The sequence below is a fragment of the Coturnix japonica genome, chromosome 28 (assembly GCF_001577835.2).
Source record: "Coturnix japonica isolate 7356 chromosome 28, Coturnix japonica 2.1, whole genome shotgun sequence".
In the NCBI taxonomy this organism is placed as follows: domain Eukaryota; kingdom Metazoa; phylum Chordata; class Aves; order Galliformes; family Phasianidae; genus Coturnix; species Coturnix japonica.
Window position 1 is genome coordinate 800,750 of NC_029543.1, and position 22,623 is coordinate 823,372.

The 22,623-nt window shown below is 56.7% G+C and overlaps 3 protein-coding genes across 8 annotated transcripts; 1 reads left to right on the forward strand and 2 right to left on the reverse strand.

Annotated features, from left to right (window-relative positions):
• The first annotated feature begins 192 nt into the window (after positions 1-192).
• DAPK3 (death associated protein kinase 3) lies at positions 193-5,036 on the forward strand. Of its 2 annotated transcripts, none has more exons than XM_015886476.1 (9): positions 193-433; positions 533-632; positions 1,052-1,412; positions 2,064-2,193; positions 2,398-2,446; positions 2,548-2,574; positions 2,652-2,804; positions 3,099-3,144; positions 3,555-5,036. In XM_015886476.1, the coding sequence occupies exons 1-9, from the start codon at positions 208-210 to the stop codon at positions 4,098-4,100; spliced, it is 1,638 nt and encodes a 545-aa protein (XP_015741962.1). In that variant the 5' UTR covers positions 193-207; the 3' UTR covers positions 4,101-5,036. The 2 variants fall into 2 exon arrangements, with proteins under 2 accessions (XP_015741962.1, XP_015741963.1); XM_015886477.1 differs by having other exon boundaries at positions 193-412.
• Positions 5,037-6,329: 1,293 nt separating this feature from the next.
• NMRK2 (nicotinamide riboside kinase 2) lies at positions 6,330-10,736 on the reverse strand. 2 transcript variants are annotated; one of them, XM_015886481.2, is made up of 8 exons: positions 10,496-10,730; positions 9,019-9,109; positions 8,304-8,352; positions 7,953-8,124; positions 7,644-7,715; positions 7,190-7,296; positions 6,705-6,791; positions 6,330-6,625 (listed from the first exon to the last, which is right to left on the reverse strand). In XM_015886481.2, the coding sequence occupies exons 1-8, from the start codon at positions 10,519-10,521 to the stop codon at positions 6,609-6,611; spliced, it is 621 nt and encodes a 206-aa protein (XP_015741967.1). In that variant the 5' UTR covers positions 10,522-10,730; the 3' UTR covers positions 6,330-6,608. The 2 variants fall into 2 exon arrangements, with proteins under 2 accessions (XP_015741967.1, XP_015741968.1); XM_015886482.2 differs by lacking the exon at positions 6,330-6,625 and having other exon boundaries at positions 6,752-6,858; positions 10,496-10,736.
• Positions 10,737-12,606: 1,870 nt separating this feature from the next.
• Positions 12,607-22,286, reverse strand: ATCAY (ATCAY kinesin light chain interacting caytaxin). Of its 4 annotated transcripts, none has more exons than XM_015886776.2 (13): positions 21,994-22,286; positions 21,107-21,221; positions 18,594-18,658; positions 18,076-18,297; positions 17,765-17,950; positions 17,436-17,538; positions 16,841-16,972; positions 16,456-16,542; positions 16,139-16,237; positions 15,864-15,899; positions 15,711-15,746; positions 15,136-15,168; positions 12,607-14,586 (listed from the first exon to the last, which is right to left on the reverse strand). In XM_015886776.2, the coding sequence occupies exons 2-13, from the start codon at positions 21,181-21,183 to the stop codon at positions 14,577-14,579; spliced, it is 1,086 nt and encodes a 361-aa protein (XP_015742262.1). In that variant the 5' UTR covers positions 21,184-21,221; positions 21,994-22,286; the 3' UTR covers positions 12,607-14,576. The 4 variants fall into 4 exon arrangements, with proteins under 4 accessions (XP_015742262.1, XP_015742261.1, XP_032296823.1 ...); XM_015886775.2 differs by having other exon boundaries at positions 15,136-15,171; XM_032440932.1 differs by lacking the exon at positions 21,994-22,286 and adding an exon at positions 21,598-21,722 and having other exon boundaries at positions 15,136-15,171.
• Positions 22,287-22,623: the final 337 nt, after the last annotated feature.

Genomic DNA, 22,623 nt, shown 5'->3' on the forward strand with positions numbered 1-22,623 from the left:
ATGGGGCCGGGGGGGGTTTGAAGGCAGGGAGCTGTTGTGTGTCATCGTCATCATGAGCATCAACCCGTGTATTAGTGCCACTGGAAGTAATAAATTTGATATGGTGATGATATGGCTCCTCCAACGTCGTGTCTCCTGCCGGACCCATCGCAGTGGGGTGTAGGGGTTCGATCACTGCGGGATCGATGCGGTATTGATGCGGGATCGATGCGGGATCGATGCGGGGCCGCCGGGATTCGAACCCGCGTCCTCAGCTCCGCCGGGGCGAGGCAGGGCGGCCCGATCCACGCATTCCAACATGACGTCACCCCCGTGGAGCCAATGGCAGCGCGCGAGGGGCGGGACATCTGGGATCTCGCAGCCAATAGCGGAGGAGAATGGGCGGAGCCGGCGGCTGTGCTGGAATGCGGCGGTGCGGGCGGGGGCGGCCCAGGTGGGGGAGCGGAGCGGGCGGGGGGTGCGGGATCGGAGCGGGATAAAGGGGGGGAGTGAGGGATCGGAGCGGGAATGAGCGGCTGATACCGGCCTGTAGGTGCTGAGAGGAGCGGGGGGAGCTGCCGGGCCGCCGCCATGTCCACCTTCCGGCAGGAGAACGTGGAGGAGTTCTACGAGATGGGGGAAGAGCTGGGCAGGTGAGAGGGGCGGGGGTGGGGGGTGGGATGGGGGTCGGGATGGGGTCGGGGTGGGGTCGGGATGGGGGTCGGGATGGGTCGGGATGGGTCGGGCCGTGTGTCCCGCAGCGCTGCGGGGTCTCCCGGTGCCGCCCCGCATTGATTCGGGCACGGCGCAGCGCTGCGGGTCCTTATATGGGACCGGGAGAACCGAGAGGGGACGGACGTCAGAGCGGGGAGGGGCTGCGGGGCTGCGTCCTCATCCACGGTGCCGGGGGGGGGTGAGCGACCCCGACCCCGACCCCATGGCCGAGAGATGGGGACGGGGTTGGGGTCCCACCGTGCTGCTCACGCAGGGCTCTATGGGGGCAGCTCAGCCCCCATATCAGTCCCTCCCCAGTCCCACACTGCGGGGCTGCCATCTCTCCCTCCTCCCCCAGCGGCCAATTCGCCATCGTGAGGAAATGCCGGGAGAGGAAAACGGGTCTGGAATACGCGGCCAAATTCATTAAGAAGAGACGATTATCATCGAGCCGCCGTGGGGTGAGCAGGGAGGAGATCGAGAGGGAGGTGGACATCCTGCGGGAGATCCAGCACCCCAACATCATCACCCTGCACGACATCTTCGAGAACAAGACGGACGTGGTGCTGATCCTGGAGCTGGTGTCGGGGGGGGAACTATTCGACTTCCTGGCTGAGAAGGAATCGCTGACGGAGGAGGAGGCCACGCAGTTCCTGAAGCAGATCCTGGACGGGGTGCATTACCTGCACTCCAAACGCATCGCACACTTTGACTTGAAGGTGGGGGGTCTATGGGTGTGGGTGGGAGCTATAGGGGCTCATTGGGGTGGGCAGATGTTGGTCAGCTGGGAGGCTGTCGGCCTTTTTGGACGCTGAGATGCTTTGCAGGTTTGTGGTTGTTCATTCATCATCTCTTGGTCAACTTCCATTGACCAACTACCACTGGTCAACTGTTGGCCAACCATCGGTCAGCTGGGACACTGCTGGCCTTCATGGCTGCTGGGACACAAAGCGTATGGTCAACTCTTGGTCAACTCTTGGTCAACTCTTGGTCAACTCTTGGCCTTTGTTGCTCTTGGCTCTTTGGCCAACCATTGGCCAACTGTTGGTCAATCGTTGGTCAACTGTTGGCCAACTCTGTGTCTGCTGGGACAACATTGGCTTTGGTGGCTGCTGGGCCGCACTTTTGGCTCTTGGTCAACCATTGGTCAACCATTGGCCAACCTTTGGTCTGCCAATGGGTCACCACTGGCCTTTGTGGCCATAAGGGAACACCATGTCTCATGGTCAACCTACAGCCAGCCATTGGCCAACCAAGACCCCGTTGGCCTTCTTGGCCACACATTGTAGCTGCCATGGTGTGCTGCTGGCTTGTGGAACACCTCATGTTCAGCACTGGGGTGAAGCACTGATCATCCTCCCCCCCTACAGCCAGAGAACATCATGCTGCTGGACAAGAACGTGCCCAACCCCCGCATCAAACTCATCGACTTCGGGATCGCCCACAAGATTGAAGCTGGGAATGAGTTCAAGAACATATTTGGGACGCCGGAGTTTGTGGGTGAGGCACAGTTTTGAACAGGGGGGGCTCAGAAATGTTGGCCTCATCCTGCAGGGATACCCCCAGGGGGGGTTATCTCCATGTGGGGCAGAGCTGGGTGCCCCATGAGTGTCCATACACAGGAGATGGATGCATTTGTGGGGACAGATATTTGTGTTTTCCCCTCCAGAATGAGTTTGTTGTCTCTCTTTTTCCTTCCTAAAGCACCTGAAATTGTGAACTACGAGCCGCTGGGGCTGGAGGCCGACATGTGGTGAGTGAGCCCCGGTGGGGGGTCAGGATGTCCCCCTCTGTCCCCTCTGTGCCATGTGGGGGGGACGCTGTGGGGCTCTGACCTCCTCTTTTCCCTTCCAGGAGCATTGGGGTCATCACTTACATCCTGTGAGTAGAGGGGCCGGGGGTGTGGGGTGCTGCAGGGGGTGGGGATGTGGGGCTGAGCATCCCCCCCATTGCTGCAGGCTGAGCGGGGCCTCCCCCTTCCTGGGGGAAACGAAGCAGGAGACCCTCACCAACATCTCTGCCGTCAACTACGACTTCGATGAGGAATACTTCAGCAGCACCAGCGAGTTGGCCAAGGACTTCATCCGCCGGCTGCTGGTCAAGGACCCCAAGTGAGGGTTGGGGTGCGGGTGTTGGGGGCTGACGTGGGTCAGACTGTGCCCCATATGGGTGTGGGGCATCTGTGGGGTCACCTGTGGCTGTAGTGGGTGGAAGGGAAGGAATGGGGTTGTGAGGAAGTGGTGGGTTGAGGGCTGAGCTGCACAGCCTGGCAGCCCACGAGCAGGGCCCCTGATTTTATGCCCCTCTGATCCCACCCCCCAATCCTGTCCCCTCTCTTCCTGTTCCCCCCATAACCCCGTATCTCCAACTCCATCCTCCCCTGTCCTGCCTTGCTGTCATTGCAGGAAGCGGATGACCATAGCTCAGAGCCTGGAGCACCCCTGGATCAAGGTATGGGGTTTCCAGGTGATGGTGTGGGGCGGGGGGCTGGGGGAGCTGGGGGGCACTGCTCCATCCCTGGAGGCATTGGGGTGGGTGGGCTCTGGGTCTCATGTACCAAGGGACACCCACCTGTGGTTGGGGTCAGAATGGGGAGATCTTTGGAGTCCCTACAACCCAACGCAGCCCACCTTGACTCAACCCAAACCAAACCAAACCAACCCAACCCGACCCAACCCAGCTCAACTCAATTCAACTCAACCCAATTCAACTCAACCCAACTCAACTCAACCCAATTCAACTCAACTCAATTCAACCCAACTCAACCCAACCCATCCTGGGCTCCTCTCCCTGTGATCCCTTCTGTCTCCATGGGTGGGTTGGTGCCTTTTGATGCTCCTCTCATCCCATCTTCCCCTCAGGTGATCAAGAGGAGGAACGTCCGCAACGAGGACAGCGGGAAGAAGGCGGAGCAGCGGCGGCGGCTGAAAACGACGCGTCTGAAGGAATACACCATCAAGTCTCACTCCAGCATGCCGCCCAACAACACCTACGTCAACTTCGAGCGCTTCTCCAAAGTGATGGAGGAGGTGGCGGCGGCGGAGGAAACCCTCCGCGAGATACAGAGGAACAAGAAATCCTTCCGCGAGGACATCGAGGCGCTGCTGTCCATCTACGAGGAGAAGGAATCGTGGTACAAAGAGGAGAACGAAAGCATCGGCCGCGACCTGCGGCAGATCCGGCAGGAGCTGCTCCGGGCTGAATCCGCACGGCAGCGGGCGCAGGAGGAGAGCAGGAACGTGATGCAGGCGGCCGGGGGGCTGCGACGGCGCTACCGCAGGTTGGAGAAGCGTTATGGAGCCCTGGCTGAGCAGGTGGCATCCGAGGTGCGATTCGTGCAGGAGCTGCTCTGGTCCATTGAGAGAGAGAAGCTGCAGAGCGGAGGAGAGGACGGCAGCATCCGCTGAGGTGGGGGGATGAGCAGTGGGAGGGGGAGCCTGGGGATGTGGGGTGGGATAAGGGGGGTGTGGATGGCTGGGGGGATGGGGAATGTGGGGCTTGGGGTTGGGAGTTGCCTCGTGGGTAGCAGCGGGTTGTGGAACAAGTGGGGTCATGGGGCAGGACAGCAGCCCTATGGTTAGCAGAGGGGATGAGGAATATGTAGGGCTGTGGGGTAGGACAGTGGCCCCATGGATAGCAGTGGGGGTGGTTGATGTTTGGGGATGTGGGGTGGGAACAGCCCCATGGCTAGGTAGTGGGGTCAAGGAGCCACACTGTGGGGCAGGATGGGGGTCCTGTGGCTAGGTAGGGGGATTGGAGGGACACGTGGGGCTGTGGGGTGGGACAGCAGCCTCATGGCCAGGTGGGGGTGTCAGGGAACATGTAGGGCTGTGGGGTGGGTTTGGCAACCCTATCAGTAGGCATTGAGGTCAGGGGGTGCCCTGTGGGGCGGGAGGAGCCCCATGTCTTGGTAGTGGGGTCAGGGACCAAGTGGGGTGGGACAGCAGCCCTATAATTCAGCTTTGCGTGTCCTCAGTGTCAGTGTGAGGCCGGAGCTCAGTGCTGTCCCCAGTAGAGCCCCCAGTTGTCCCCAGTGTCTGTGGGGTGCCCCCCCCTGAGCACCCTCCTTTCCTTGGGATCCTCTGGGGGTCCTGTGCCGTCTGTGGGGCTCCACTCCCCTCAATGGGGTGGACATCTCGTGTCCCTCAGGGCCACAAACCTATGGAGGGGAATGGGACCAAAGCACTGTCCCTACATGGCCCCAAACCCCAGCCTGACCCCAGAGCAGCTGTGCTTAAGGGGAAGGATTGGAAGTGCCCCCCAAGGCTGCCCCACAGTGCTTCCTCCCATCCATGTGCAGCTTTAAGTCCCATTTAATGAAATAAAGCTTTCTGTTCTCATAACCCCTCTGTGTGGGGATGGGGAGTGCAGGGGGGGGTTGGGGTCACCTCTGTGCCTCCTCTGAAGGGGATTTGGGATACAAGGGGAAGGGGGGGGGGAAAGAGGGATTTGGGTGTTGTTATGGCTGGGAGTGAGCACCTTGAGGGGGGCTGGGGGGGTGGTCTTTGGGGGGAGATTGTGGGAATGGGGTCTGTGGGGTTTGGGGTTGGTCTCTGGGGGATAAATGATGGGAATGGGAGGGGTCTGTGGGAGGTTTTGGGAATGGAGAGCTCTGTTGGATTGGGGAGAGGTCACTGGAATGGGGTGAGGAATCTGGGGGGGGGGGGGCATCTTGGGGTCCAAATCCAGACCTATTTGGCCACATACAAACCCCATCCGTGGGGCTGTGCCATAGGTCATTCCATGGGGCCGTGCCACGTGCCCATTGACGTGCTGTGGGGTGTCAGGTTTGTCCCAACCCATGGGGCACGCAGCCGGGTGATAATTTTAGGGCTGGGGGGGGGTGGCAGCGTGACTGCTGTGCTGGCGGTGTCCCCATAGCAGGGCAATGTGGGACGATCCCATCCCCCTCCTGGGGGTCCATGGGGCACAAAGGGCTGACCCCATTTGCTCCCATTGCTTTGGGGCTCAAACCCAGGGGTTGCCGACCTGGGGGCTCCATGTGCTCCCACATGGGGGGCACTGCGTGGGGGTGGGGGAATCCCACAGACAGCTGATCCCAAAGGCACAAAGTTCACTCAGTGCTGAGGCTGCGCTGTGGGTTTGGGTTTCAGGAGCCCCATGGGATCACGGCCAGCAAACCCCCCATTCCCCGCACAGGGAGCTCCTATCTGCTGTACTTAAGGTTAGGGGCAATATAGGGACTCCTGAGTCCTATACAGGGCTTCCTAAATGCTATAGGGAACTCCTCAACTCCATACAGGGGCTCCTGAGTGCAATAGGGATTCCTAAATGCTATATAAGGACTCTTAAATGCTATAGGGGCTCCTGAGTGCTATACAGGGGCACCTAAATGCTATACAGGGACTATTAAAATGCTATGGGGGATCCTAAATGCCATGTAGGGACTCCTGAATGTTATGTAGGGGCTTCCCCACACAAGGGACCCCATAGAGAGCTCCCCCCATCCCAAATCCCATTGGGTTTTGCCATCAGAGCAGGACACAATCCCATTAACCACATCATCTGCAAGGGGCCCAGTTCCCACCCAGCCCCAAAGAGGCCAAGGATACAGTATGGGGCTATGGGGGTGCAAGTGCCCCCTACCCCATTCCAACAGCAAGAGGAAGAATAAGGAGAGATTGGGACTGGTTTTACTCAATGGGAACAATGAGATTTTGGAGCGGCCTCTGCTCCTTCCACCAGGAAAAGGAGTTCCCAACTTCTGCCCAAAGCGATGGAATATAGATAGATATATATATAAAAAAATACAATAAAATAAAGTAACAAATCCTGCCTGGCACGGCTGCCAATAAATTATCATCCTCTGTGCTCCATTATATACAAAAGACGTTTCCCCCAATCAACCCGACGTCGGCGCTACGTAGTATTTACATCGCTGTGTACATGGGGTCTCAGCTCTTCTGGGGTCCTGTGAAGGAGAAGGGTGATATGAGACCCCCCTCCTCAACAATGGGGGTCCTGCCCCTACCCCCAGACCATGGGGTTACCTGGGGGGCGGTTCAGCAGTCTATTCCTGATGTCCTCCAGGACTTGGTTGTAGAGCTCCTCGCGGCTCTTCAGCCCATCTAAATAGACTGAGGGGGAGAGGGGGTGTCATAGGATGGGGGATTGGGGAGGGGGGACCCTATGGGGGTCTCTGAACTGGGGGGGAGGGGAAGGAAAACCATGGTTAATGGGATGGGACACTCAAGGCAACATCTTCATTCATCTCTTCCTAAATAAGGCATGGATTGACCCAACGTTGGCTTTGTTGGCCCCAAACATTGGCTTGTTCCCTACTTCTGGCTTCCATAAAACCCCCCCCAAACCCCCCCCCCCCCCAACAGAAGGTTATCTTTTCCCCCCTTAATTTCCCCTCTATGTTTCCCCTTTGGCCATCACCAACCACAACAGCTCTACAGTCCCATGGGGTCACAGTGTGGGGGTTGGACTCAGTAACCCCAAAACCCAAAAGGGGAATGGGGACACGCACCAACATCCACCCCACTGTCCTCCATCTCCTTCCGGTGCTTCAGGTACATGGGCCACACGTGGCCATCGAAGAGGCCGGGGGGGTCGGGGACGGTGTAGCTCCGTGTACTGCAAATACATACAATAACAGCAGCGTTAAGAACCCCAAAGCTCATTGCCCTCATTAGGATTGGGGTCTGCAGTGTGAGATGGGAGGAGGGCTTAGGGTTGGGCAGAGCTGGGTGGGGTGAGGATTTAGGGTGAGATGAAGGTTTAGGGTGAATGGAGCTGGGATGAGGACCGAAAGCTGGCATGAAGGTTTAGGGTCAGCAGCATTAGTTGGGATGAGGGTTTAAGTTTGGGCAGTGCTGGCTGGGATGAAGGCTGAGGGCGAGCAGATGAGGATGGGATGAGGGTTTAGGGTTGGTCAGTGCTGGCTGGGATGAGGGTTTAGGGTTTTCTCCAGCACTGCTCACCTCCTCCTCCGTTTGCACTCATCGTATGGCACAGCCAGGAAGTAGCGCAGGTCGAAGAGCTCCATCAGGGGTCTGCAGAAAGAAATCACCACCCGTTACCTGCTGGTTTTACCTTACCCCAAAAAGCCACTATCAGCCTTCCTATCCCCTGCATCACCATCACAGTGCTGCCATTCAGACACATGGGGTGGGTTTGTTAGCAGCCACCCAGTGTATGGAATGGTTGAGACCCCCCCCCTATGGGGACTCCATGGGGCTCACAGGTAGCAGGACCGGCTTTCAGTTCCCATGGGTTCCCCCTGCCCTCACCTGTAGTTGTACAGCAGGAAGCCTTCGATGAGCAGAATGTGGGGCTCGTTGGAGGGAGGCTCTGTAGGGTCGGGTGTGACGTTCACCCCATGAGAGCGTTCAAACTTGACCGGGTTCTTTATCCAAGCGTTGATGGTGCTCATCATCGCCTCCATATCCAGCGAGTCCAACACTGAGGGGTGGGTGGGAGAGAGGGTCCCCATCAAACGCAGCCACCCGCACGGGTTCGAAAGGTTAACGGACTATTACAGCGTTAAGAATTAAAAGGAAATACTTAGGGCAAAAAAACACCAAAGGCAACCCAATAGAAGAAGATACTTGACTGCATCCTACAGTGAGCTCTGCTCTTACCGTCCCATTGCTTAAAGCCGTCTGCCCCGACTTCTATTTGATCTTGTGGCTGAAATACAGTGAGAAAGTGTTGTTGGGATGGGATCCCCAAACCCCATGTCCTTTAACTTCAACCCTTCCCACCTCCCCTCAGCCCCAAAAGCCCCAGCAGAGCTCTGGGTCCATTGGGGCCATTGGTGATAGAAGGCTGAGGTTGGCCATGCTGAACTCATCAGCCATCCCAGCACTCAGGGCTATAAGCAGACATACAGACTGGTCCCAGCGCTCCACCAGCCCATACTCCATTGCAGCACTGACCCCAATGCTCCACTGCCCCCAGTGCTCCCTTAACTCCAATTCTCCACTGGCCTCAATGCTCCATCAACCCCAGTGATGCACTGACCCTAGCAGCCCCCTGGCCCTATATCCCATTGCTCCCAATGCCCCACTAACCCCAATACTCCCCCAAACCCATCACTGACCCCACATCCCATTGGCCCCAACTCTCTCCTGGCCCATTATTCCACTGCTCCTAATGCCCCCAGTGCTCCCCTAGCCCCACACTGCACTGACCCCAAAGCTCCCCTGACCCACATCCCATAGCCCCCAACACTCCCTTGGCCCTATATCCCATTGCCCCCAACACTCCCTTGGCCCTATATCCCATTGCCCCCAATGCTCCCTTGCATCACCCCCCTCCCCATAAGGGGACACACGTTGTCCCCCATGGTCTCACCTTGAAGAAATCATCCTGATGGACAACGCAGCAGTTGGGCAGCGCCTTCACGATCCTGTTGGTCAGCGTGGTTTTCCCTCCGTTGGTGACGCTGAAAACAAGGGAAAAACCCGCCACGTCAACCCACAAAACCACGCACCGGAAAGCGCGCGCTCCACGTTTAAATTTCGCGCCTCGGCGGCGCGCGCTGAGCGCTGATTGGCCGTCGCAGAGCGCGCGCGCGCGCCTCCCACCCCGGAAGTAGAACCTCTCAAACGTCTGCCGCTTCCCGCGCGCGGGAGGGCGCTGCGGCGCAGGGGGGAACGGGATGGGCGCCATGTTGGGTGGGATGGGGGGGGGGGGGGGGTTCTGGAGACCACGTGGATAAGCGCACCTCCTATGGGACCCCACATAAACCCCACCACTGTGCGACCCCACAGTCCATATGTAACCACACAGCCCCATCCTGTGCCCTGTATAACACTATCATCCCCTATATAACCCCAGAACCCCGGCCCATTCCCTATACAACCTTGTCCTATCCCCTACGCAGCCCCAGATCCTCCTGATGTCCCTTATACAATCCCCAATCCTATCATATATATAACCGTAGAATCCCAACCCCATCCCCTATATAACCCCAGAACCCCCTTCTATTCCCTATATAACCCTATTCCCTATATAACCCTGTGCTATCCCCTATACAGCCCATAGAACCTTGTCCTATCCCCTATATAACTACAGAACCCAATCCCCTATACAACCCCCCCAAACCCCCTGTCTACTCTTATAAACCCCATAATACCACGCTATCCCCAATATAACCCATATAACTCCATCCTATCCCCTAAATGACCCCAGAACTCCCCCTCACCCACTATAAAACCCCCAGAACCCCATCCCCTATATCACCCTTGAATCCTCCTCCTATACACCCCCTAACCCCATCCCCTACACAACCCCTAGAACCCCATACAACCAACAGCAGCACCCCCTCCTATCCCCTACATAACCCCCAGAACTCTGCCTTATCCCCTATATAACCCAGGAACCCCTTCCCATCCCCTATATCACCCCTGAGCCCCCCCATACATCTCCTAACCCCATCCCATTCCCTACACAACGCCAGAACCCCATACAACCAACAGCAGCACCCCCTCCTATCCCCTACATAACCCCTAGAACTCTGCCTTATATCCCCTATACAACCCAGGAACCCCTTCCCATGCCCTATATCATCCCTTCCCAATCCCTATATCACCCCTGAGCCCTCCCCATACACCCCCTAACGCCATCCCCTACACAACCCCATCCCCCATACAACCAACAGCAGCACACCCTCCTATCCCCTACTCTGCCTTATCCCCTATATAACCCAGAAACCCCTTCCCATCCCCTACATCACCCCTCCCCGTCCCTATATACTCCTTCCCATCCCTATACCACCCCCGAGCCCCCCATACACCCCCTATCCCCATCCCACCCCTCCCGCACTCACCCTCCGATCCCTATGATGTACTCCATGGCGGAGCTGCGCAATGCGGGGAGGAAGAGGAGGATGAAGATGAGGCTGAGGACCCCGCACCGTATGGGGTTTAGCACAGAGGGTCCCTTTTTTCCCCCCTTTAGCTGCTTTTCGTCCCGCTGCTCCCTTGTTCCATTGAAGCCGAGCCGCCCCGCAGCCCTTTATAGCCCCCAGCGGCCGTTTCCCCGCCCCATAACTGACACCCCATTGCCATCTTTTGGGGCCGAACAGCCCAACCCCCCCCTATAACTCCTCCCCCCCACCCCATAGCTCGGATAGCGGGGTCACGCGCCCACCTGTCGCTCTGCCGGTTATAATTAGCGGCCGGCGGCGATTCCTTTGCCTTAATTAGGAATAGGGCAGGTGGAAAAATGTCAACCCTCCTCCTTTTGGCTTTTCCCCTTTGCAGAGTGAATTGCGGCTTCCCGTCTGCTTCCTCTTTGTGTTCCTGTAGGTAAAGCTCCGTCCAAACCCCAATAAACCCATCGTCCCATCCCCTATATCCCTATATGGGGCCGCTCTCTGCCCCATAGACACAGCGCTGCCGCTTCCAGCCTGCATTACCCCCCATTAAACACCCCGTCCGATCCAGGCTTTGTGCCCTCGGGTTGTGTCCGGGATCGCTTTATACCCTAATGATCCCATTTACACCTCAAAGCCGGACTATGCCCCCACCCCACACCCCAAGCTGGGCTCCAATGGGGACAGTCTATGGCCAAGGCAGCAGCGTGATGGGATTTTGCTGCAGGGATTTGTGGGGCTGCAGACCCTGAGGGTGAATGGGATGAGCTGGGAAATGGGATTTACAGCAGCTGCAGTGGGGTCAACACGGCTGGTGCCCATCTCAATAGGGTCAGTCAATCAACTGGTGCCCATCTCTATAGGGTCACCCAACTGGTACCCGTCCCAATGGGGTCACCCAAATGGTGCCCATCATGACCATTGCAATGGGGTCACCCAACTTGCCCATCCCAAAGGGGTCACCCAGCTGGTACCCACTGGAATAGCAGCAGTTGATCCCAATTGACCATCCGAGCTCAGCTGAGCTCTGTGTTGAGGTGCTTTTCCCACCCCCTTTGCTGTGTCCTTCTCCTATGAGCCATGGAGTTGTCTGCTTAATGAGCAAAGTGTTCATTAGAGCCTCTCTCACCCTGTTCGACCTTAACATGGTCATGAAGTCCCGCGTGTTATTGCAGGTGGGGGGCACTGGGAGTCAGCCACCTTTGGTCACCGTGAACCCAAATGTATTTGGAACGTGCAGCTGAGAATCACATCCCACCTCCATACCCCAAACGGGACATCAATGAGAGCAGCCCCCCTTCCTGGCAGCAGGGAAAACCCTCCTGACCCATCCACGTGGCCGTGCCATGGCTCACGGGGGCTTTATTTGGGCAGCTGTCTCTGCTGTCTGTGCCTGTCGGCTGAGTCAAATGTCACCCGTTGTGACTTCCCTTTCTTTCCGTGCTCCGTCCCTTTGCAGCCAGGCTTTCTCCAACACAAACGTGGGGTGGCAGCTGGGTGACTCTGCTTTTAGAATGCTCCTCCTGCTGCCAGCTGGAGCCTGGAGCTGGGATAGGGTTGGCAAAGGGGATGCAGGAATTCCTGGGGAGTCCCTCTGTGCTGTCACGGAGCTCAGCTGCTGGATGCTTCTGTTATCCGAAAGCTGCAATTCAGAGCTCAGATTGTAAGGGGTTGCTTATGGGGTCAGGATCATGGTTATGGTTGGAGTCAGGGCCAGGATGTGAGCACGGTTAGGTTGCCTTCCTTGGAGGTGAGGGTTGGGATGAGGCAGCACTGCAGCTCATAAGGAGCTGAGGGGTGGCAGTGGTTTCCACCTGGAGATTTATATATTCTGGGTTGGTTTGCTCTGGGCTGTGCCATGTACCCATCCATACCTGCAGTCCTTCAGCTGAAATACCCCCAGATCCCATTTATAAAGCTCTCAGATGGACATCTCAGGTGTCTCACTGTAAATCCTCATATTTACATGCACAGTTATGCCCACGTGCATCTCTATCTAAGTGAGATTAATGACATTCAGTCCCCATTGGCAGCTCTATTCTAAGGTACAGCACAGAGATCCCTTTGGAAGGGCCATATGGACAGCACAGAGTGTAGTGAAAGCATCCCCAAAACACCCAGTGCTGTCACCCCTTTATTCAAGTCAATGTTCATCGAGTTTTGTGTATGGGGCTGAAGCCCCCCAAGGTACAGACACAAAGCAGGAGGTGGGTTATATTTCCTCGAGGATTACTCTTGTTTTTAATCGGGTGTCCACAGATTCTGATGGGATCATACAAAGCCAAAATAGAGCGGTACATACCCAGCAGCCATCGACCCCTCCAGCACAGCCCGGCCAGTTACAGACACCGTAGAAAAAGGGCTTGGTTTTACATGTGGGTTTGTGTCAAAAGGGCCAAAGAAGAACCCAGTGATGGGGCTGCAGAGGAACTGGGGCAGGAGCAGCAGCTCCATCACCATTGGGTCAATGTGAGCTCATTGCTCATCGACTCCTTCCCTTTCCAGTGCCTGGATGTGTTCAGGAGGAGCTGTGCTGCCTTTCCATCCTGCTTTGCTTTCCTCATCCTCATGTCCTTGTGTCTCCCATCAGAAGGGTCTTTGGGAAGGAGAGCTGGGGGCGGCCCTAAAGCCATCAGCATTGCAGCACAGTTCATTATGGGATGCTGCCAACCCCACTGCTGTGTCCTCAGCAAAGAGTTTCACTCGGCCTCTGAATTGCTCTCAGAAACAATAAGTTAATGATATATTTTTCCTTGCTATCAAAATGCACTTTTTACACTGAATTGTACTTAAATCCCTCCTGGGTTTGGCTGTAGCCTTGTGGATACAGGAGTCCCCATACCCACGGTGGGTTTAGCTGTACCCACACCCACTGGGCTGTGCCCAGACCACTTATGGCTCCAATGTTCTTTTCCATGTTGAAAGGGCTGCACAGAGACCCATCCAGGAACAGAGCACGGACACAGCACAAAAACCTTGTGAGAAATGAACACAGAGAGCAGCCCACAAAGTCGGTGCATCCTCATGGGGAACTCTGGGCCCAAAGGGATCTCATGGGGACATATAGAAACCCAGGATGGGTCGTCTTCAGGCCTGCAGCTTCTCTGAAGTAATAGACCCAATGTCTGTTCTTTGGAAAAGAATCAAAGGAAAGAATAAAAAGACCAGCCATAAAAACCCATTGAGCTCTTCGGGTACCGCTCGGGGTCACCAGGCGCTGTGCTTCATGGCCTGCAGGAATCCCTATTGCCAGTGATGCCCATGATGGTGCTTGCAGAAATCCACAGTTAATTCTGGGTTGCTGTGGGTTGGGGTTGCTGGGTGTGGGACCCACAGGTCTCCATCCACACTTGCTGTGCTGTGTGTGAGCTCGCTCCTTCTGAGCTGCTCACAGGGAGGTTCTGCAGGGGCTGCTCTGTGGGACCCTTCCCAAAGCTATTGGGGCCATAGAGGCAGAATGAGCACGGTGAAAACACAGCAGAGACCCACAGCAACAGCTCACTACGAGTTAATGAGCAGCAGATGAACGGAGGTTATGGATGAGAGAAGCAGTGGGCACTTGGCATTTACAGGGGGGAAATAAAGGGATAGAAAATGGGGAAAATGGACTCTTTTCATTTCTTGCATTAGCGATCCCCTGGGGCAGCAGAGCGTCGCAGTGAGTTGGGACTGAAAAGAAGAATAGGTCTGTCCTTGGGCTGCTGGCAAATGGACCATGGGATGCTCTTTGCAAGGAGATGCAGCCTCCGTTTGCTCCGAGCTCTTTGCAGACCATTGTTGGATCCATTGGAACCCATCCTGACTATAAAAGAAGTGCTGTCCGTGGGGATATTTATCGTTGCTGTTGTTGTTGTTGGATGTCAGATGTGTCCCAGAAGTTTGGAGGACTTTATGCTGTGCAAACAGGGGAGGCCCCGCGACCTCATAGAGCTCAGAGCTGGGTGGTGGGAAGGTCTTGTACCCAAAGGTCATTTCCAAGGGGGGGTGCTGGGCTGCGTCGCTCTCTGCTCCCTTTGTCCCACGCTGCCTCCATTCATGGCATGCTGGGAAGGAACAGAGTGTAGGTTTGGGATGGTAAATCGCAGTGCTTGGATCTCGTTGTGATGTCTGACCATATGGTTGTGAATGGGGGTAACCCTCCACTAAACACCAATGGGTGGATGTGGTGCTGAGGGACACAGGGGGTGGGAGGTTGGGCTGGGTGACCTGAGAGGTTTCTTCCAGCCTTAATGGTTCTGTGGTCAGGGCTGAAGGGAAGGCCATGCACAGCTTGAATGGGAACTGGACTCCTCTATGGGCTTACATGAAGGCATACAAAGCTCACTGCAGGGTGACAGTGGCACTGAGTGCATCCCATGGACACCCATGGGTGTCCCATCCCCTGAGCAACCCAGGGTGACTGGGAAGGTGGGGGGCACCCCTGGAATGGGTGGAACTGGGACATCTCCAAGGTCTCCTCCAACCAAAGTTATGATTCTGGGATGACACACATTGACCATGTCACAAACATGGAGCTGTTCACATTGCACACTACAAACACAACAAAACCCCATAGCAGGGTGGGGGGGGCAGAAGGGAATGGGTGGTCCAACCTGGTTTCTTGATCCTCTGCAGGGGGTGCAGGCCTGCTGGGAAGAGAATCACAGACACAGTTAGTGAACCTGCCCTTTGGCCCCAGTGTCCCACATGTTCCCATTGCTCAGATGCGTCCTGGCCCATGTTACCCACAGGGAGGGAAGGATGGGCTGCTCCCTTTCAGGAGCTGCTGAGGATAAAGCAAAGAGGCCAAAGCAGAGCTAACACCAGGCCAAGAGATCCTGGCATGGGATTTGGACACTGTCTTCCAAACCTCCCTAGAATTTTCCTTCCCATCTAATATTACAGCCTTTGGGGACACCCAAATGTGCCGGACGGCAGCACTTGGCCCTTTGCACATTCCCACTGTGCAGAAGCTGAAACTGAACGTTCCCAGTGCTGCTGGCTCTGCTCCATGACCCAGTGGCTCTGCCAGCTTATAGAGGTGACAGACAGGGCTGGGGATCCAGGCACACAAATGAAGGTCAGCAGCAAAGCAGCAACAAAAGCAGGACTCGCTGTGACCCCATTCTCATCCCAAGAACAACCCAGGTATTTTCTAAGTGAGGGATAGATAGGAAGGTGTCATTACCTTTCCCTTTCAGCCACCTCTTGTTTCTCTTCTGCCCTGTAAACAAAATATATTGCATTTCAAATCTATTGCATTCTGAGAGAACAGAGAGAGGAAAAGGGCAGTGATTTCCTGAGTGAAGGAACCAGCCCTCCTCCCCGTGAGCAGTTCTACCTTTCTCTCCTGGCCTTGATCCTCTCTTCTTCGTATCTGCAATGAACAGGAAAGGCTCCTTTTAATCACCCCGCTCTGCACTGCTCGCTGTCAGCAGAACGCAGTGTTTGCTCTCCATGCTTTGGCTCAGGACAGCAGGGAGGTGTCTGCACACCATTGCTGGGCACACACAGCCCCTAAGCCAAGGTCCACCCCAGGCTCCGTGCTCCCAACGTGCAGCTTTGGACCCAACACAGTGTCCCCCTCCATCAGCGTGTGCATCCCGTGGTACTCACTGCAAGACACAGTCTGGGATCTGGACGTGCTCCATGGGGATGAGCTGCTCCAGCTCCTCCAGGCTGTGAACGTATTGGATCTTATTGATGAATTTCACGCTGTCAGAGGAAGAGAAGGAGTGTGAGACTTTGGTTTGCTTTTCCCTCTGCAGGAATTCTAATGGGAGCGTGGAGCTCTGCACCTCTGTGCCCATCTCCTCCTCCCCTCCTCTCTGTGCTCCCTCCTCTTTGTGGTCTCACTTTGAGCTGAGCAGGAGATGAATGCAATTCAATTCCCATTCTGAAACCATCCACATTTGGGAGTGAGTTACATTTACCTGATGAAGGGCCTGGAAATAGCCAGCACTGTCCGGATGAACCAGGAGGGATGCACAATGATCAGGGCTTTGAGGTTCTTCCGCAGCCTAGAGGGAAACCATGGGATAGAACTCAAACTCCTCATCTATGAGTGCTTGGGGGGCTCCATGGTGTTGAGGAGCCACACGTAGGGGTCTCCAACCCAAACCCATGGGAGCACTGAGATGGCAGCTTGTAGGATGCTGGGGTCCCTATGTGGACCTCAGAAAAGGAGGCTCAGGGGAGACCTCAGCACTCCCTACAGCAGTGTGGGTGGGATGGGTTGGGGGTTGTGGAGGTCTTTTCCAAGCTGAATGACTCTGAAAGCAGTGAGGGATGTGGGCAGAGGGCAGTGGAGGCTCTTACCTTCTGTCTATCATCTGGTAGCACTTCTTCAGCCACCCCAACCCCGGCATCCTCCTCCTTGGCGTCGCTCCATTCAGGTACACAATCATGTAGTCCTCGGCCACCAGCAGCTCCAGGCTGCTGATCACGTAGCTGCAGGATGGTCAGAAGCAACAGGGACATGAGGCTCAGAGAAGGCACTGCAAAGTGTCTCCATCATCCCAAAGGGACTCTGGATCCCTCCTCCGCACACCAGACTCCCCTGGCACCGTATTTCCCAGTGGTTACCCATATTTGTTGGCACAGTGCACACATCAGTAGATGTCTCTGCACCATTTTGCTGCCCAGAGCAGCAGCTACAAGCTGTTCAGTGCCCTGTGGCCATTCCCGAGTCCATCACCAGCATAATTAACACTGAATGTCTGAACGCTCTGACTTATCCGCCTTGTTTGTGAGCACTGAGGGCATCTCAGTGCAGTGATGTTCCCCCCCAGCTGCGCCCTGCAGACGTTTGGCCCTAATTCAAGCTCCTTCCAGCTGAGGTTCTGATGCAATGAGCACGTGGCAGCCCCAGGGGCCCAGGCTGCCTCCTTGCCCTCCCCTCCCATCCACTTACAGGAAGAGGTTCTCCATGATATAATGGTAATCAGCCAGGTTGCTGTCCGGCAGGTAGCAGGCAGCAAAGACAATGATGGCATTGAGTCCTTCTCCGTAGTACCCTGGAAAAAAGGCACAGGCACCATCAGCTGCTCATCAGCAAAGATCTGCTGGTAACTTTGGATCTGTGCTGCTTCCTGGGGCTCTGCTCAGCTCTGGGGAAGCATCTGTCCCTGTGTTGGACCTTGGTCACAGCAGCACAAAGGAACAGCAGCGTTTCCCTACAAGCCCCCAACCCAAAGGGCACAGCTGACAGATGTCAACCAGCCTCCAAAGCATCCCCCTCACCTCCATGTGTCACCACCCTCATGTAGGGTTTGATCATCTGCAGGTCGATGCGGTGCTCCTGCTCCCCAATGATGACGGTCCTCCAGAGCCTCCCATTAGTTGCGCTCCCATCCTCCGTCCCTCCATCCCCAAACAGATCCGCGCTGTCCCCAGGCATATTCTTGGCTGTGGCCACAGGGGTGTCATCTGGCAAAGGGACAAACCTTATACATAACCCCAAGCTGCCACCTGTGAGCCCTGAAAGCACCATTTCTAACAGCAAACAGTGCCAGAAGGGGTGAAAGTGATGCCACCCTTCACCATCCTCATACCTTCCCATTCCAGCTCGTTCCCATTGCCCAGGAATTCGAGGGAATCCGTCTCGTCGGGCGTTTCGATGTCATCCACATTGATATCCAGATCATCCGGCGTGTCCAAGAAGTCATCGGACAGAATGGAACCTTCACTCTGGTCCAGGGAAATGTTGATTTCAGGTGCCACGAGCGTCTTCCGCTTACGGTGCGCCCCGTTAAAGTTTAAGGTATGAGGGGGAGCTGGAGTCAAAAGGAAAACAAGGGACAGGTTGTCCTGGCCCTGCATCCTCCCTGCCAGCCGTGCTGAGCTCCTTCATCCTATTCCAGGTGATGCTTTGTGGGTATGGTTGGATGGAAGAGCTGATGATCCCAATTTCCCCACCCTGGTTTTGTGCCAAAGATCCCCAAAATGAGATCTGCTTCCTCTCCTGAATGGGTGTTTTGGTGGAGGCTCCATGGAAATGCCTTGTGCCCCATCTGTCACCCCATTGGGTTTGTGCTCCCCTGGGATACCATTAAGGCAGGCTGCTACTTACAGGATGTGTGTTCGTCCTCTGCGGGGCTGCCCAGCGACTCCATGCCGGTCTCTTCTGGGAGAGGTCTGCAGGGAAGCAGCAAAGTTGGGAAATAAGGGATTGTTGGGAGAAAATCACCCCATGGAGAGAACCAGGGATGTCGTGTGCAGCTGAGCAGCACTGCTCACCCTGAGCCAGGCACTGCCTGGGCATTTTCCCCTTTAATTTGTATTGGAAATGGTGCCTTTCCCTGGTGTTAACAGGGGGAGACATTTTGCAACCTTTTTATTGCATCAGGCCCAAACCCCATAGGCCCCACGGCACCTTCATGACATCTGTGGGTTCCCAAACCCCACTGACCCCACAGCACCTTCATGGGGTCAACGGGTTCCCAAATCCCTTTGATCCCGTGGCACATCATAACATCATCATAATCCCACCGACCCCATGGCACGTTCATGGCATCAATGGGCTGTATGAAGAGGGGCTGTATAAGGTGGGTCCATCTGAGCCCTCCTTGTTTCCCCACCCCTCATTGGCAGCTCCCAGCAGCAGGGAATGAGCTTAAAACCTGCGTGCTGGGATGTCCCCGGGGTGAAACATGGGGGGAAAAACTCGAACATTTTTAATGAGAACGGGGATGGGACAGGGATGGATCCCATAGGGATGAATGCCGCCGTGCCAGCTGCAGGACGCTGCCCCACCAGCCGAATTAAACCAGAGGGAGGGCTAATCCTCCCCGAGCTGCTGTTGTTTATTCATAAGAGCTGATCAAAGCCCTCGATCCCCCACGGGCCGCCAGCAAAGGCCCCGCAGCCCCCTGCCCCCCCCCAGCCCCTGCCCCCCCCCCAGCCCTCCCCCATCCTGCTGTTGTCTCCACGGCTGTTTATCCAACCACGCACCATGAAAGGAGGGGAAAGGGACAGAAAGGGACAGCACGATTACCCAAGGATCGGCAATCCCGATGTCAGATGCAAAGAGGAAAGGTTTCTTACCTTCCCGAAGGGGGATGGGATCACCGCCCCCACCCCCAACCTGGCTCTGCCTCCCCCCGCGGCTCTAAGGCTCCGCGAGGACCAGGACCACCATCTTGCTCAGCACTGATGCCCAACACCCACACCCCGATGTGGGATGCGATGGGTGCACAGCGAACCCAAAGAGCACGGTGAGCACAGTGAGCACAGTGAGCACGGTGAGCACAGTGAGCATGCTCCCACCCCACAGCACAGCATCACAGCATCACAGCATCACGGCATCACAGCATCACAGCATCACAGCATCACGGCAGCCACCGTGCAGCAGGCAGGGAGGACCCCCTCCTCCCCATGTCCCAGTCTATCAGCACCTTGGCATCACACCTCGCCCCATGTCTGCATAGGAAGGGCTGGGAACGGCTCTTGGGCAGGAGCTGTGTTCAGTGCCCAGCCTGGAGCTCGCTATAGGATGGAGGCATCGCTCCATTGCAGCTAAACCAGCTCCTGATTTAATCCCTTTGTGGCAGATCCTGCACTCATCCCCTGTCCCTTGTCCCACATCCCTCGGCTTCTCCCCACTTTGCATTAAGGAGCTGCATTGCTGGCTCCCTTTGCTGCTGCATGGCAAGGTGCAGCTCATCCCTCCTCCATCCATTTGGGGAGCATTGAGTGTCACACCGTCCTGCTGCCCCACACTGCCCAGGTGAGCCCAATGCCAGCACAGAGCTCTGCATGGCCCACAGCAGGAAGAGAAACCTCCCCCAGAAACACAGGACCCGACTGTGCCCCCCCTCCCCTCTGCTTTTGGCACAGAGATGCTCCCACCAACGCTGCAGCTGCGCTCGGGGTGAACAGAGCAGTGCTCATCCTCCAGCCCTGAAGGACACAGCGGGGCCTTTCAGGGCTGCACGTGCCATCCCACAGCACACACTGCGCCTCTGTGCCACCGACACTGCCACCCTGTGGGTTCAGCTGCAGCTGGGAGGGGGCACAGCCTCCCACAGAGCCCCTGGTCTGTGCTGCTGGGACGTGTGGGTCGTGGGGAGGGGATGTTGCCTCTGTCTGCTGGGGTGGGGGATGTGGGGTCCTGTAGGTGGCACCAGGCGACATGGGGTACCCAGTGTCCCAATGGGATGGGTGATATAGGGTCCCATAGTGACAACAGGTGCCATAGGGGACAGGTGACACTGGGCCAGATTCTGCCACTTGGTCTTCCTGTCCCAATGGCTCTGGTTCCACTTCGCTCCATTTGGGAAGCAGGACACAGAGCTCAGCCCTCCATCCATCATCCATCCTCCATCCATCCATACCATCCATCCCTCCACCCATCCATCCATCCATCCATCCACCCCACCCACCCACTCCATCCAATCCATCCATCACATCCATCCACCCATCCATCCATCCATTTACCATCCACCTCCATCCATCCATCCATCCATCCATCCATCCATCCATCCATCCTACCCATCCACCCATCCATCCATCCATCCATCCATCCATCCATCCATCCATCCATCCATCCATCCATCCATCCATCCATCCCTGTTGCTTCCCTACCCGGGGAAGTCCTCGTCCTGCCACTCCTCCTTCACATCCACATTCTCCATCCTCAAAGTGGCTTCTGTGGTTCCCATCACGCTCAGGAGGAGTTTCCCGTGAGGAAGGGCTCAGTCTGGAAGGTAGAAGGGTGAGAGGTGAGGTCAGGATGGAGCACAATTGGATAAACCACAGCCAAAAACAGGAGCAGCTCAGATGGAGGTGTGAGATCAGGCAGCACAGATCCACACCCAGGGCCTTGTTCTCATGGACACCAACCCTGACAGCGCCTTCAGACTGTATGTAAATATATTTGCCACTCTTAGAAGGTTCCAGCAGGAGCTGAGCCTCCATTCCTATTTCCCAGGAGCACACCCGTGCTGTGTGTGACCCCCCCCCCGGGGCCCCACACTCAGCCCCACTCAGGGCAGACCCACAGCCCCCAACCCGGGGGGCTGCCCCCCACACTGCATGGAATGCACTCGGGATGGAGCCATGGGTGCAGCACTGACTCCTCTGCTGCAGCTCTCCCTGAGCTCAGCCCGGTGCTGTCGGTGTGCCCAGATGTGGGCAGTGCCCCACATCTATGGGGCAGGAGGCCGGCGTTGATTTCCCAGCCCGCTGCCATCAGTCTCTTTTCCTCTCGCCCTCAGGCTGCGCACGAAGGATGGGGGAAAAGGGGGGGTGGGAAGGACGCCCGTCTGCGCACATCTGCTCCGAAGGAATGAAGCTGCGAATGGACCGAGCAGGGCGCATCCCTCCCCGCACCTCTCCCTCTCCTCCCACCGCACACATTGCGCATCCCGTCCATTCACGGCCCCATTTTGGCTCTTGACGGACCCCACGTCTCCCCCCACAGCTGTACCCGCAGCCCCCCAAAGCCCCGCGGAGGTGCCGTCCTCACTCACCGTCGCTGCGGTTAAAAGGGAGCGACGCCGCACATTCCCCCCGGGATCGTCGCTCGGGGGGTGCGGGGATGTGCGGGTACATCCAGGTGGGTCCCCGCTGCAGGAGCCGCTCTGGGGTGTCACTGGGGGGGTTTTGCTTTGTATCCTTCCATGGCGGCTCCTTCTCCGCCTCCGGAGGTGTTTGCGATGTTTTCCGAGGCGCTCTGAATTCAGCTCATTGCAGTGCTTTGTGTGCAGGGAGGATGGCGGTGGTGACAGAGAGGGGGTGTCGTAGGAGATGGGTGGAGAGAGGGAGCCCAAAGCAGCCCCCCCCCCCCAAAGCCACCGCTCCTCCCATTGGCTGCGAGGCACCAAATCTCTCCCGGCTCTTCCCCGGGGCGGCTGATGCTGCCGTGCCCATTGCCGGTGTGCCGTCACCTATCAGATGAGGCCCCACGGGAGGTGTGGGGCTGGGTGAGCCGGTCCCATGGGAGATGTGGGGCTGGGGAGCTGAGGGGAGGAGGGGAGGGCTGGGAAGGGGTGTGCTTCGTAATGCGGTGATGAGGAGAAACGTGAATCCAGCAAGGGAGAGTTCTGCTGCGTCAGATGCATCCTGCCTTGAGCCGCTCTGTGCTCACACCTTCTGGTGCT